This window comes from Sebastes fasciatus, chromosome 24 (assembly GCF_043250625.1).
Source record: "Sebastes fasciatus isolate fSebFas1 chromosome 24, fSebFas1.pri, whole genome shotgun sequence".
In the NCBI taxonomy this organism is placed as follows: domain Eukaryota; kingdom Metazoa; phylum Chordata; class Actinopteri; order Perciformes; family Sebastidae; genus Sebastes; species Sebastes fasciatus.
Genome location: NC_133818.1, coordinates 4319599 through 4332333, shown reverse-complemented (window position 1 = coordinate 4332333; position 12735 = coordinate 4319599). Strand labels below are relative to the sequence as shown.

Genomic DNA, 12735 nt, shown 5'->3' with positions numbered 1-12735 from the left:
CAGCTTTCTTCTCACGTATGATTTGATCATTCTGCTAAATTATTTTGACTAAAAGTATAAATAGCTTCCGAGCAGCTGTTCTCGCCTCGTTATTCCACTTTTCCTGACCCCAAAATGTTGCTTTCTCCAACTTCCACTATGATGAATGCCTACAGTTTATATTTCAGCATACAGACCCCTTGTGTTTATTGTTAGAAGTTTTTTTTAGATACTTACTTCAGGTTTGTGTCCCTTCAATTAGTGTTAAACAAAATACTTTATTTAGTTAGCATCCATATAATTCATTTCCATTTAATTGTGAAGCATACTTTTACCAAGATAGCAAAACAAAGTATTTCCATGCTTCTTTTTTGCATATAAACAAACATGATGTCAAAAGACACAAGAAGAATACTCTTCAAAAAATAAATAATAATAATAATAAAAAGGAATAATAGATAAATAGTGAATAATTATATATATATATATTAAAATAAATAATAAAATAAAAATTACAAAAATAAAATATATAATAAATGAAAAAATTATATTAATAAATAATAAAAAATAATAAATGAAAAACCTATAAAGTAATAATAATCATGACAACAAAAATAATGAAAATAATACTATTATTTATAATGTGTATATATAGTATGTATGTAATATATAATTTCACCTACAAAGAATACTCTTCAAAAAAATAATAATAATAAAAAGGAAAAATAGATTAATAGTGAATAATAATGTAAATATTAAAATAAATAATTAAATAAAAAAGAGAAAATAAATAATTAGAAATAAAAAAAACAGTTTGATCAAGTCCGTTTTAAACTCTCAGATGTTCTTCCCCTCTTTGGTGCCTGTTCTCTCTAAAACAGCACTTTATTTGGGGAGAACCTCTAGTAATGTAACTGCTATGACACACAAGACCTCCAACCAGCCTAATTTCTCCAATTTTACTGCCATTTGGCAATGATATGTTGATGTTTATGAATGCTGCACCTATGAAAATGGTTAATTTAAGAGGCTTGCTTGGAAAAAGCCTCGTTATTTATTTGGATTAATATTATTATAACAATAATGACACAATGACCACAAGCATCTATCAATAGTTTCCAAGTAATAATTTTGTTTTGTTTCTAACTTGTGTACCTGCAGGGCTTCACAGCTCATACGCCAGCCACGCGGGGCAGATAGACCCAGAGCTGAGGGCGGCGTTGTCTCCGGACTGCCACATGACGCCCGTTTTCGATGAGCGCTCCTTCCACAGCCCGATGTACCACAGCCCCTCCCACGACCCCCAGGGCTCCCTCTACAGGACAAACACAGGTACTGCAGCACGTAACTTAGCTTATTAACTGTGGATAATACTGCTAATTAGTCTGCAATATGGCAGGGGTGTTATTTTAAGCAACAAGACAACATTTAAACATTGAAAACTGATTGTTTCGGAGCAAACAAAGTACCAAAAATGGGTATTATTAGAAGCAAAAGCAGTAGTAATAGTAGTAGAACTAGCATTACTACTAACAGAAGTACTAGGAGGTACAGCAGGAGATGAGGTGAAAACAGAAATAACATTAATCTTCCAAAACATTTAAAATAATTCACATTGAATCACTGAAACGACCTAATTTGTCACACCAGCGTCCCCCTCAGGGTCCCCGGTCCCCAGGTTGAGAAGCCGAGCTCAGTTTCACTTCTACTCTGATGATTATTTCTATATAAAATCTGTGACGGAAATCAGGGTTTACAGGCGCAGGAACTGTTGTTATTATGGCTCCCCGAGGTCAGAGCTTAATTAGGCTGAAACCTTTCATGTACTCGGCTGCGTCTTAATTGAAGCCTTTGCAGAATGATTTAAAGCTGAAAGCTCTGCGGAGTTTGTTGGTGGAGCATCTAAGGAGCCATTTTAGTTTAATTTAGTCCAGATTTAAACAGGTCTGTGAGACAGCCCTCTGCTTTTAAATGCCTTATGTAACATGACAGTATTTGGATGCATTTTTGCACTTCATAGCTCCGAACTGCCTCCAATCTTGATGCTGCTTATTTCTAAATCATGCTCTTGTTCCATAAGTATCCTGGTTTCATCTCCTCAGGTATGGGGACCCTCCCTCGGGCCACCAGCCACTGCGGCACGCTGCCGTACCAAAGAAGCAGCTACGGGCTGAGCACTGCCGCTCTGTACGTCGACTCCTACAGGGTCTCCGGCGAGCCCGTCTTCTCCCACCGCCACTCTGGGCTGGTGGAGCGGGTGGCGACAAGAACCCCGTCCATCGAGAGCATCCATAAGGACCCCAGGTACTCACACACACAAACACACATTCAGATATCTATAGATGTACAGTATGCATGTGTAGAAGTTAGAAATTAGATAAATGTTATTTGACAAACTGAGATACTTTCTTACAAAAATCAATACAGAGCAATAAAATTATACAACTTAAATACAGTAAAATAAGTGATTAATAAAATAATAATAAAATAGAATAAAATTTTACAACTTAAATACAATAAAATAAGTGAATAATAAAATATAATAAAATTATACAACTTAAATACATTCAAATTTGTGATTAATAAAATAACTATAAAATATAATCAAATAATACAACTTAAATACAATAAAATAAGTGAATAATAAAAAACAATAAAATAGAATACAATGATACAGCTTAAATACAATAAAATAAGTGAATAATATATAATCAAATTATACAACTTAAATACAATAAAGTTTGTGATTAATAAAATAACAATAAAATACAATTTTACGACTGAAATACAATCAAATAAGTGATTTATGAAATAACAAGCTAATAGAATCAAATTATACAACTTAAATACAATATAATAAGTGAATAATAAAATAACAATACAATATAATTCAATTTTACAAATTAAATACAATCAAATTTGTGATTAATAAAATAAAAATAAAATACAATAGAATGATATAACTTAAATATAATAAAACAAGTGAATATTAAAATAACAATAAAATAGAATTAAATTTACAACTTAAATGCAAGTAATATAAATTAAATATAATATAAAATAATATAAATAAGTGAATAAAATAATGTAAAAAATGTCTATAAACACCATTTTCATTTTTGATGCTTATATATTCATTAAATATTATCTAAGTTAAATACTGTAGTACATTTTCTAATTTTAAACTGTATTTTGTTTTAAGTAAAGTACTTCAATAGCTACTCAGTGTTGAGTTTTTGATAGAAGAGAGTTAAAGTGTAAATTGAATGAACCCCGCTGAAGTTTTTCTCTCTGTTTCCCCACAGGGAGTTTGCTTGGCGTGACCCTGAGCTGCCGGAGGTCATCCACATGCTGCAGCATCACTTCCCCTCCGTCCAGGCCAACGCCGCCGCCTACCTGCAGCACCTGTGTTACGGAGACAACAGGGTCAAGGTGGAGGTAAGGTGACGAGGACACGCTGGGCTGCAGTAAAAATAACAAGACAGACGTCACAGTCATGACTCACTCCTCAGGTGGAGGAAGGTGCTGCCACGTTTAAAGGCTTCACTACAAAGACAGTTTTAAAATGTATGCAGCTCTGGTAGTTTCCATAAAGGATAAAGCAGATAAAACATGTTTAAAATGAACTCCAAGAATGCAAACAAGAACTAATTAAATGCTTCAAGACAAGGATCAGACACTCATACAGGCTTTCACTCATTTCAAACATGTCACTAGACTTTTGATTTATTTAATTGCTGCAAGTGTAGCTTATTTACATTGCCTCAGATATCTCCTATTGTATCCCTACACCGTCTCTAAGAGTTTATTCTCAGCTTACAGGGTTTGAAATTTGACTTTTTTTGCTGCCAAACTCTGAGCCAGAGCGCCATCTGCTCCAACAAAACTTTAAGTAACGTTGGTGCCAAATGTGCCGGCACTGAATCGCAGCTCGCTCTCTCTTTGCTCTGCTTCCCGTGCAATAAATAACTCCAGCACAATGGCGGAGCTTCACGCGAGAGCCATTTTAGTGCCGTTTGGTTTGTTTGGTGATGAGCTTTTAATTAGCCTTTGGAGCGGCCTGGAAACACGCCTGCACATTTTGCCAGAAACAAATGTTTTCAGTGAGGGTTTGAACACAGAATCAGAGAGAAGCAGGGAGCGTCTGCTGCTCTCCTGAGACGGGTTTATTTCGAGATGACACAAGAAAAGTTTTGAACATGCCACAGCGAGGCTTCTGCATGTTTCAGCCTCGGGTTTATTCCAAGATATTTCAGAAAAGCTTTGCTACATGAAAATTGTGCTGTGCTTTTTCTCTAAAAGTTATTTGTTTTGATTTAATTATGACTTTCTTGTAAAGAAACTGGCTAAAAACTTTATCAATTTGCTATAAAAGTTTGGCTTTTCATGTCATCCTTCATGTTTAAAGAAGATAATTTGACAGCTTTTCTGTGTGTATAGTTTGTATATAACTTGTCTTGAAGTTCATCCATCTCTGTGATTGGTCCTGGTCTGCAGGTGTGTCACCTGGGAGGGATCCAGCACCTGGTGGACCTGCTGGATCACAAGCTGACCGAGGTTCAGAAGAGCGCCTGCGGGGCCCTGAGGAACCTGGTGTACGGCAAGGCCACCGACAACAACAAGGTGGCGCTGAGGAACTGCGGCGGCGTGCCGGCGCTGCTGCGCCTCCTCAGGAAAACAACCGACAACGAAGTTCGCGAGCTGGTCACTGGTACGTAAAGTCAGGTTTAATTAAAGGCTGCACAACTGAGAAAGCTTGTGTCTGTACATTAGCATCAAAATACACAGTTATAGATAGAAGACATGTCAGATACTTCTCTTTCTAGTTAGTGCAGTAGCTCTCTTCAACCATGGCCAAACCTCCCACCAAGTTTTCTCATCAAATCTGGCTAACAATCAAAAACTGAAATGGCAAACGTAATAACCCAAAACAAAAGATCCAGCAGGTCAGGTAAAGACTGGGTGCTTCCTGTGTTGGGTAGCTGTCAGCTCTTTTTATTCCTAACGGGGTAAATCCAGGTGAAAGCAGCAGCATCCGCATTGACAAAAACATTCAACATTCAAATCCCGCGTGGACAAGGACAAATACGAGAAAGAAAATAGGGAAAAGGAAAACAAAGGGAAAGACAGAAAGAAATAGACTTTTTAAATAGGAACAAAATGCATCAGAGACATGAGGGAAATTTGTTTACTGCCTGCCTGCGAGGTCCGCTGGCCACCCGGCTGGCCGGCTTGCTGGCTGAGCGTCGGTCTGTGTCTCCGTCTGACTGGCTGGCAGCGTATTAATCTGTGTATCGGCTGTTCTGTGGGAGGTGAGAGCGGCAGCGGCTTAAACACTCAGCGCTCAGTGTTGACAGAACAGATCTCGGCACAGTCCTCGGGACAGATGCTAAGATAATGTGCTTTGGAAACAGGATGCTGCTGACAGCTCTGCAGCCGCACCACACATACTGTTGAATATCAGGAGATGTGAACGCCTCATATTCCTGGGAAAGACACAGAGGAGAGTCTTCAGTTTGATGTAAAGCTTTGGGAAAGTTTCTGTCTTTACAGATTAGGTCAGGATTTAGATTATTAAAGTTGTACCTGTCGCTTCATATTTACCGTATAAACATGAATTTAGTATCAATCTTCTCACCTCTACTGTACCTCTAAGCATCTAATGGTTCCTTTAACAAGACAAAAACCTTCCATAGCAGTCAGGAAAGTGACGTCTTCTTTATCGGCACCCACAGGCGTCCTCTGGAACCTCTCCTCATGCGACGCCGTGAAGATGACCATCATCCGTGACGCTCTGTCCACGCTGACCAACACGGTCGTCATCCCCCACTCGGGCTGGAGCAGCGTCTCGCACCGCGACGAACACAAAGTCAAGTTCCAGTCCTCCCTGCTGCTGCGCAACACCACCGGCTGTCTGAGGTGAGCAACGAATCAAACGCACCCTCTGCTGAATGTGCTGTCATAGATTTATTGTTTTGTCTCTCGTTACAACACAGCTCAAGTCCTGCGATGATAAAATGATCCTCTCTGTGATAATATAATCTTTACTGATGATGTTTATGCAGCTTCATCACCACCATGTTTTACTCCTTTATAGTTAAAACTGCCCCATAGATTTTACAAAGTGCCTCGCCTCATAATAATAATAATACCGTTGAGTTACCAGCCGCGCCGTCTGCTCATTAAATCGATCCTCATTCTGAAATGCAAGGATGACTTTTTGATTTATTGGTCGTCTGCTGCTGCTGTTTTTCTGTCTGCTTTTCATTTTAATGATTCTGTAACTCCTGCAACACATAATCACGGTCACATAATCGTCAACGAGAGGCTCTGCAATGGAGATTTTATGCAGGCGTGAAGTCTTGAGTATGCGTTTGACCATGTGTGTCTTAAAAATCAAAGCCTAAAGGTTCAGATTCATCAATTTTACACCAATAAATGCAGCAGAATAATGTAATATATGACTGACGGGGACTGAAATAGAAGCTCCTTGAATCCCAGATGATTCAGTTCACTACAGCTCAAGATAATAATGCTAATTTTTTATGTTTTGCAAAAATTAAAAGTTAAATTAAAGTCACATATTGCAACTTTGCACATTCAAGACTCCTTCTAGATGAGCAGGAAGAAGTAAATGTTTGATTTTGAGATTAAAAAACATCACGATGAGCAATCGGTTGGCTAAAAACAAGCCTTACCTAGTAGTCTGTTGCAGGCCACATTTTGGTGTTTGTCGTGGCTCAAAAACTGACATCCGTACAAAAGTTTGGTTTCGTTTTGATCCGGAGCATCTGCAGATTAATTCCATACCCGATATGTTATGATCCATTAAAGTTAGGCACGATATGAGATGAATAAATCCCTGTTTTTATTATCTATGCTGCCATCTTGACTGTAAGGGAGCAAGGGAGACTGAGGGAGATTCAACTCTTCTTTGTTTTCTAGTTTTATCATGATATTAATATTCTGATATCATTGTGATAGATACTTTCTCAAGTCGTAGAAACAATTGGGATCCTCATACGACCAACTTTGCAGCTACACAATCATCTTGAGTCGTTAGATAAAAGCTTGCAAGTGTTAAACACGGCAAACCTTTCCGGACTCTACCATCCATCCCTTGTGACTTCAATATTGCATGTATATTTGTGTTTGCAGAGGAGTCACCGCACCTGAAAGCTGATGCAAACAGGGCCACACCTGACCTACAACTGTTTCTCCAAAGTTAAAATGATCCGTTGAGAGGAGAACCTCGTCTAAATCGAATGAATTAAACCTGCTGAGTGGAGACGTCCCAGTTCACATGCTGCAAAGTTGTGTTTCCTGACTTTTACTTTAATTTAAACTACTCAAACTAAATGTATTTTAATGGCTTCATTAATCATCTTTGATCTGCTGATTCCATCTAATAGCTTTAAGTGACTTGGTGCCGCAGGGAAACTACATCGCTGTGCAGCCTCCAGCACTTCTCTGCATTCAGACTGTAGATTGATGGTATAGAAATGCATTGTGGGAGTTATGTGCTGTTGTGCAGTCTTCTCATGTCAGCTCTCCATTAGTGGCAGCTGAAGGTTCCTATTGGAGGATCTGCTCCCTCCTTTACTTGTATCCGGGCAGGTTTTAAGCCACCCTGTGGGGGAATCCACACACTGCACCTCGGTCTGAGTTAATGTGTCGCTCTATGCGTGTGTGTGTTTGTTTGAGGAACCTGAGCTCAGCAGGGGAGGAGGCGAGGAGTCAGCTGCGATGCTGTGAAGGTCTGGTCGACTCGCTGCTTCACGTCCTCAAAGCCTGCGTCAACACCTCCGACTACGATAGCAAGGTGCTGCAAAGACACACACACTACTACTACTATGTCACACTTTATTCCCAGGAGATTTAACCCTAACACAACTATAATCAAAATCTACTACAGTTACTGGTTGAGATATTTAGACTATTATGTTTCTCAGATTGTGGAGAACAGCGTCTGCACCCTGAGGAACCTCTCGTACCGGCTGGAGGTGGAGATGCCCTCCTCTCGTCTGCTGGGCAACCAGGAGCTGGACACCCTGCTGGGCTTCTCCTCCCCGGCCAAGGAGCTGGACTACCTCTGCTGGGGCAAGAGGAGGCGTGGCAGGAAGAGGGGCGGCTGGCCCGACGACAAGGTACACCAACACAGACGGGTGGGGGTTCCCTAAGAGGTGTTGAGGTCCTGGAAAAATGTTCCTGGGGCCAGATGTCTAAACATAGCTGTATACATGTGTTTTTTAGTCTAAATTACTAAATAAGATGGGTGTACAGAGTTTAAAATACATTTGCCAACATATTCTGCATGTTGATTTGTGTTTTTGGTACAGTGGGACGGTGTTGGGCCGATCCCCGGTTTCTCCCAGTCTATGAGGGGTGCGGAGCTGCTGTGGCACCCGATAGTGGTGAAGCCGTACCTCAACCTGCTGGCCGAGAGCTCCAACCCCGCCACGCTGGAGGGCGCTGCTGGATCGCTGCAAAACCTCTCCGCTGGAAACTGGAAGGTAGAACGTCCACTCTGTGACAGTGATACCACAAAATTACAAGTTAACCGCAATAAAACTGTGACTGTGTGTCCAGTTCTCAGCCTACATCCGAGCGGCGGTGCGTAAAGAGAAAGGTCTGCCCATCCTGGTGGAGCTGCTGAGGATGGACAACGACCGGGTCGTCTGCTCCGTCGCCACCGCCCTCCGCAACATGGCGCTGGACAGCCGCAACAAGGAGCTCATAGGTACAAACACACACATATATACACAGCTAGACACACACACAATCAACAGATTGATCCCACAAACTGTGAAAAGATCTTCACACTTGAGTCAGGAACAACAGACTGAGTTTAGAAAGTGTGGTGATACATCGCCCCCTAATGGACAACAGCTGTGTTGAAGGTGAAATAAGCCAACTGGTGATGGTAAACATCTGGAATTAACCACCTGAAGTGAGAGACAGAGGCTTCAATAAAGATACTATCTATTTATTTATTTACGTCTTTATATATCGCTTTATACTATCTATTTATTTATTTATTTATTTATTAATCTATCTATCTATCTATCTAACTATCAATCTATTTATTTGTATTAAGTTACATTTTGAGCCACCAGCAGCTTTACTACAAGTTTTACAACCAGGTGTGAATGTTTCAGTCTAAATGAAGTCCATCTTCTGCGACTCCTCCTGCAGGAAAGTACGCCATGAGGGATCTGGTGAACCGGCTGCCTGGCGGCAGTCCGCCGGTGCTGTCGGACGAAACGGTGGCGTCGGTCTGCTGCACGCTGCACGAGGTCACCAGCCGCAACATGGAGAACGCCAAAGCTTTAGCCGACAGCGGCGGCATCGAGAAGCTGGTGGATATCAGTAAAGGACGAGGGAAAGGGTACGAAACAGCAGAGACACTTCATGTGGAAAAGTTAGATTTTACTTTTTTACTTCCAGGAGTAACTTCATATGTTACGTGCCGTGTGTGTCGCAGGTACTCGATGAAGGTTGTGAAGGCAGCAGCTCAGGTGTTGAACACGCTGTGGCAGTACAGAGAGCTGAGGAACCTCTACAAACAGGTCGGTACCAGCAGGCACACCCAGAAAACAACTTAACCACAATGTATTTGTTTTTCAAATTTGGCACAAACCTCCACTAGGACAATATCTCTTCTGCTAGGGAGTGCTGGTCAAGATTGGCAGCAATGATGAACTGATTAGTTTTTGGATGAACTGTGTGTGTGCAGGACGGCTGGAACTACACTCACTTCGTCACCCCCGTCTCCACGCTGGAGCGAGACCGCTACCTGTCCCAGCCGACGCTGCCCACCAGCCCGCTGCAGATGTCCCCCGTCATCCAATCAGGTGAGTAAGGTCCACCTGACGCTCGTATTACGTCTAAAACAATGAGGACAATCCTGTAAAGTAAGAGAGTATACATCTTTTTTCCCTCAGGTGGTAGTGCGACATCCTCGCCGGCGATGCTCGGGATAAGAAGACACAGTTCAAACTACCAGAGGGCGCAGTCATCTATGCAACTCGACACATATTATGGAGACAACAGTTTACACAAACAACAGTACACAGGTTCGTATTGTGACTGATTCATAAATGGTTGTTAATACGCAAACGTGCCGCATGTTTAACATCAAATCATGACTTTTGATGTCTGTGCCACATCAGGGTCTGAGAAGAAAACTCCGTATTTCATCGGGACATATTCTTCCCAGTCAGGAGAGGATTTGAGACGGTCCCAGGTAAGAAGTTGTTGCGTTAAGATATTGAACATTAATAGCAGAAAAAGGTTGTACTGCTGAATCAGTGAGTCCAGCACAAAGCAGCGCTGAGGCGAGTATGGTGAGCAGGCCTTTGTGTCATTAAATGACATCGTTGTTCCTCTCCCAGCACACAGAGCCATTTTACGACGAGCCCGACAGGAAGAACTACAACAGCTACAGAATGTACCTGTCGTCCCCTCAAGACTTCGGAGAGGCGCCCTACGAGGACGAACCAGTCCACCTGACCCCGTCCTCCCCCGACGGCTACGCCGGCCAATCGCTCCAGTTCAAAGCCAACACCAACTACGTGGACTTCTACTCCACCACGCGGAGGCCTTCAAACAGGGCCAACAAGTTCACCGGCTCCCCCGACTCCTGGGTGTAGACACCGTGTACGTTGAGCTTCTGTTTCCATGGGTGTTTGTGTGTGTGTGGGGAGTGCACGGTTTGGGTGTCGGGAGTGCACGTCTGGGTGCTGTATGGTTGTGTGAAAGGTGGAGGATGCATGTGAATGTGTGAGTATCTGTGTAGGAACTGTACTGAATGACCAGGGCTCGGTTTGCTACCTGCAGCTTCTGACTGAGTTGCACCATGTGCACAATAATGCTGATAAATATGAACCTTCCTTCCTCACAAAAAAAGATGTGAACAGTACAAATGGAGCGTTTTGATATCTGCATTTTAGCAATCGATGTCAGGCTTCTGATTGTGAGGTTAAAAGCTGAAACAATTAGTCAATTAATCGATTAGTTGATCAACAACTTTCTATATAGTCATCAGATCGTGCAATAATGGAAATAATCGTGGTTGCTGGTGCTCTTTTTTGGTGCAATTGTTCTGTAAATAGAAACCAGTTGCTTTAAAACGAAGTGCAAAAAGCAGCTTAGAGGAAGTTGTTTAAAGCGTAGTTGCATTAAGCTGAAACACTCACATAGAAATTTAATTTTTATGGCTAATATGTCAGAAAAAAATCGCCTCTTTTACACTCGTTTCAGACCACAAAACCAGGTGTGAAAGCCCTGTTATGACACAGACACAGTGCAACAGGTTTAATTATGTTTAGTAAATTTAGTGGTCCAATCAAATGCGAAGGATTTGATTTAATCCGTCTTGTAACTGCTCAAATAGTCAGAGTACAGAAGCTAAAGACGCTCTAACTTACGTTTAATGGGACTTTAACATCTCTTAACGTGTGAAGGACGCCTTAACGAGAGATTAAATAATACAAAATAATAATAATAAACATTATTTAAATAGAACGTTTCAATACAAAGTGCTTTAAAAGACGAAAATAAAAATGCATGTTTCTAAAAAAACATGGTAGCATGGCTTCATCCCTCAAATGGAGAATAATCTCTGCTCATTGGGCTACAAAAACTACAAAATATTGTTCATGAAAGCATGACTTTTAGCTGCTCTGTTCATCATAAGAGACAGCCCTAGTTGAGATTGATACACAACATTAAGCAAAGGAGCTACATGTGAGGTTAAAAGTGATATTAAAGTAAAATAAAGCAAGATAATATAGTGAACTTTTATTTTATAGATTATTTTAAGAGGACAGAAAAGGCCCGGTCACCCTCGGTCTTCAGCCTAGATTGCAGAATGGTTAGCAGAGCCTTGGCTGAGGACCTCAGGTCAAAGGTCAAAGGTCAAATGCCCGGCACTCCCCTGCAGATGTGAAGAAGTCCAGTCGCTCTAGGTAAGAACTTCAATCATATTGTTCTGACTTTTCAGTGTAGAAACGACGTCTCACGACAAACATTTCACCTTTATCTGCATTATTCTGCACATGGACTTCTCTTCCGTCTTCTTAGTCAAAAGGTGCTTTTTGAGGAGAAACCAGCCCCGACCTCGTTGTTTACCAGAGTGTTTGTTAAAGTCAACTGATTTCATTTTTCTCTGCGGTAAAAATGGGCAGTTTGTTGGCTTTATAACATAAATATCGTTCGCCAGCATCATCATGAATGTGAGAGGAAAAAGGAAGCGGAGGGACAAATACTATTTAGAGGGATTAATAAAACCACTGCTCCAAACAGGAAACAAGTCGCTCTAAAAGTTAAATATGATTTGACCCGGGTTTGTCGACACTCTTGGGAACCTTTAAAGACTCAGAGAACCGAGGTTACGCCTGTAACCTTTTCTGTATGTTGGCCAGAAGTGCAGTAATATCATAAAGTATGTGAAATATGTGAAAAAAAACATGTGAAAATCTATTTGTACAGATACAATGGTTTAACCGTCCTGTTACATTGTTGTTGTAACTTTATATGTGATTGTGTGAAGAAGATTTTTCTATTATTTATTGATTATTTTTATTAATTTACTTGTGACCTGACCAAAATACCCCATCTGTCTGTTCTGTCCAACACTGATGATGATAATGTGCAATGTTACAGAGGGAAATATATGTATAGGGATTAAAGATTATATCATGACGTCTGTCATCTTATTTTGACTTAAACGGACTGTTTGTAACTTTGTAAGCG

At 40.9% G+C, this 12735-nt stretch overlaps 1 protein-coding gene across 5 annotated transcripts in view; it reads left to right on the top strand.

Annotated features, from left to right (window-relative positions):
• The window catches only part of LOC141763198 (plakophilin-4-like), a 40353-nt gene extending 27669 nt beyond the window's left edge, over positions 1-12684 (top strand). For all 5 annotated transcript variants that reach the window (XM_074627671.1, XM_074627670.1, XM_074627669.1 and 2 more), the window contains 15 exons: positions 1141-1311; positions 2082-2283; positions 3285-3417; positions 4477-4690; positions 5715-5898; positions 7684-7801; positions 7932-8126; positions 8319-8492; positions 8569-8719; positions 9175-9367; positions 9464-9548; positions 9716-9833; positions 9924-10055; positions 10152-10225; positions 10374-12684. In XM_074627671.1, the coding sequence (XP_074483772.1) occupies positions 1141-1311; positions 2082-2283; positions 3285-3417; positions 4477-4690; positions 5715-5898; positions 7684-7801; positions 7932-8126; positions 8319-8492; positions 8569-8719; positions 9175-9367; positions 9464-9548; positions 9716-9833; positions 9924-10055; positions 10152-10225; positions 10374-10631 (2402 nt within the window). In that variant the 3' untranslated portion in view covers positions 10632-12684. The remainder of the gene's footprint in view (positions 1-1140; positions 1312-2081; positions 2284-3284; positions 3418-4476; positions 4691-5714; positions 5899-7683; positions 7802-7931; positions 8127-8318; positions 8493-8568; positions 8720-9174; positions 9368-9463; positions 9549-9715; positions 9834-9923; positions 10056-10151; positions 10226-10373) is intronic.
• The last annotated feature ends 51 nt before the right edge of the window (positions 12685-12735 follow it).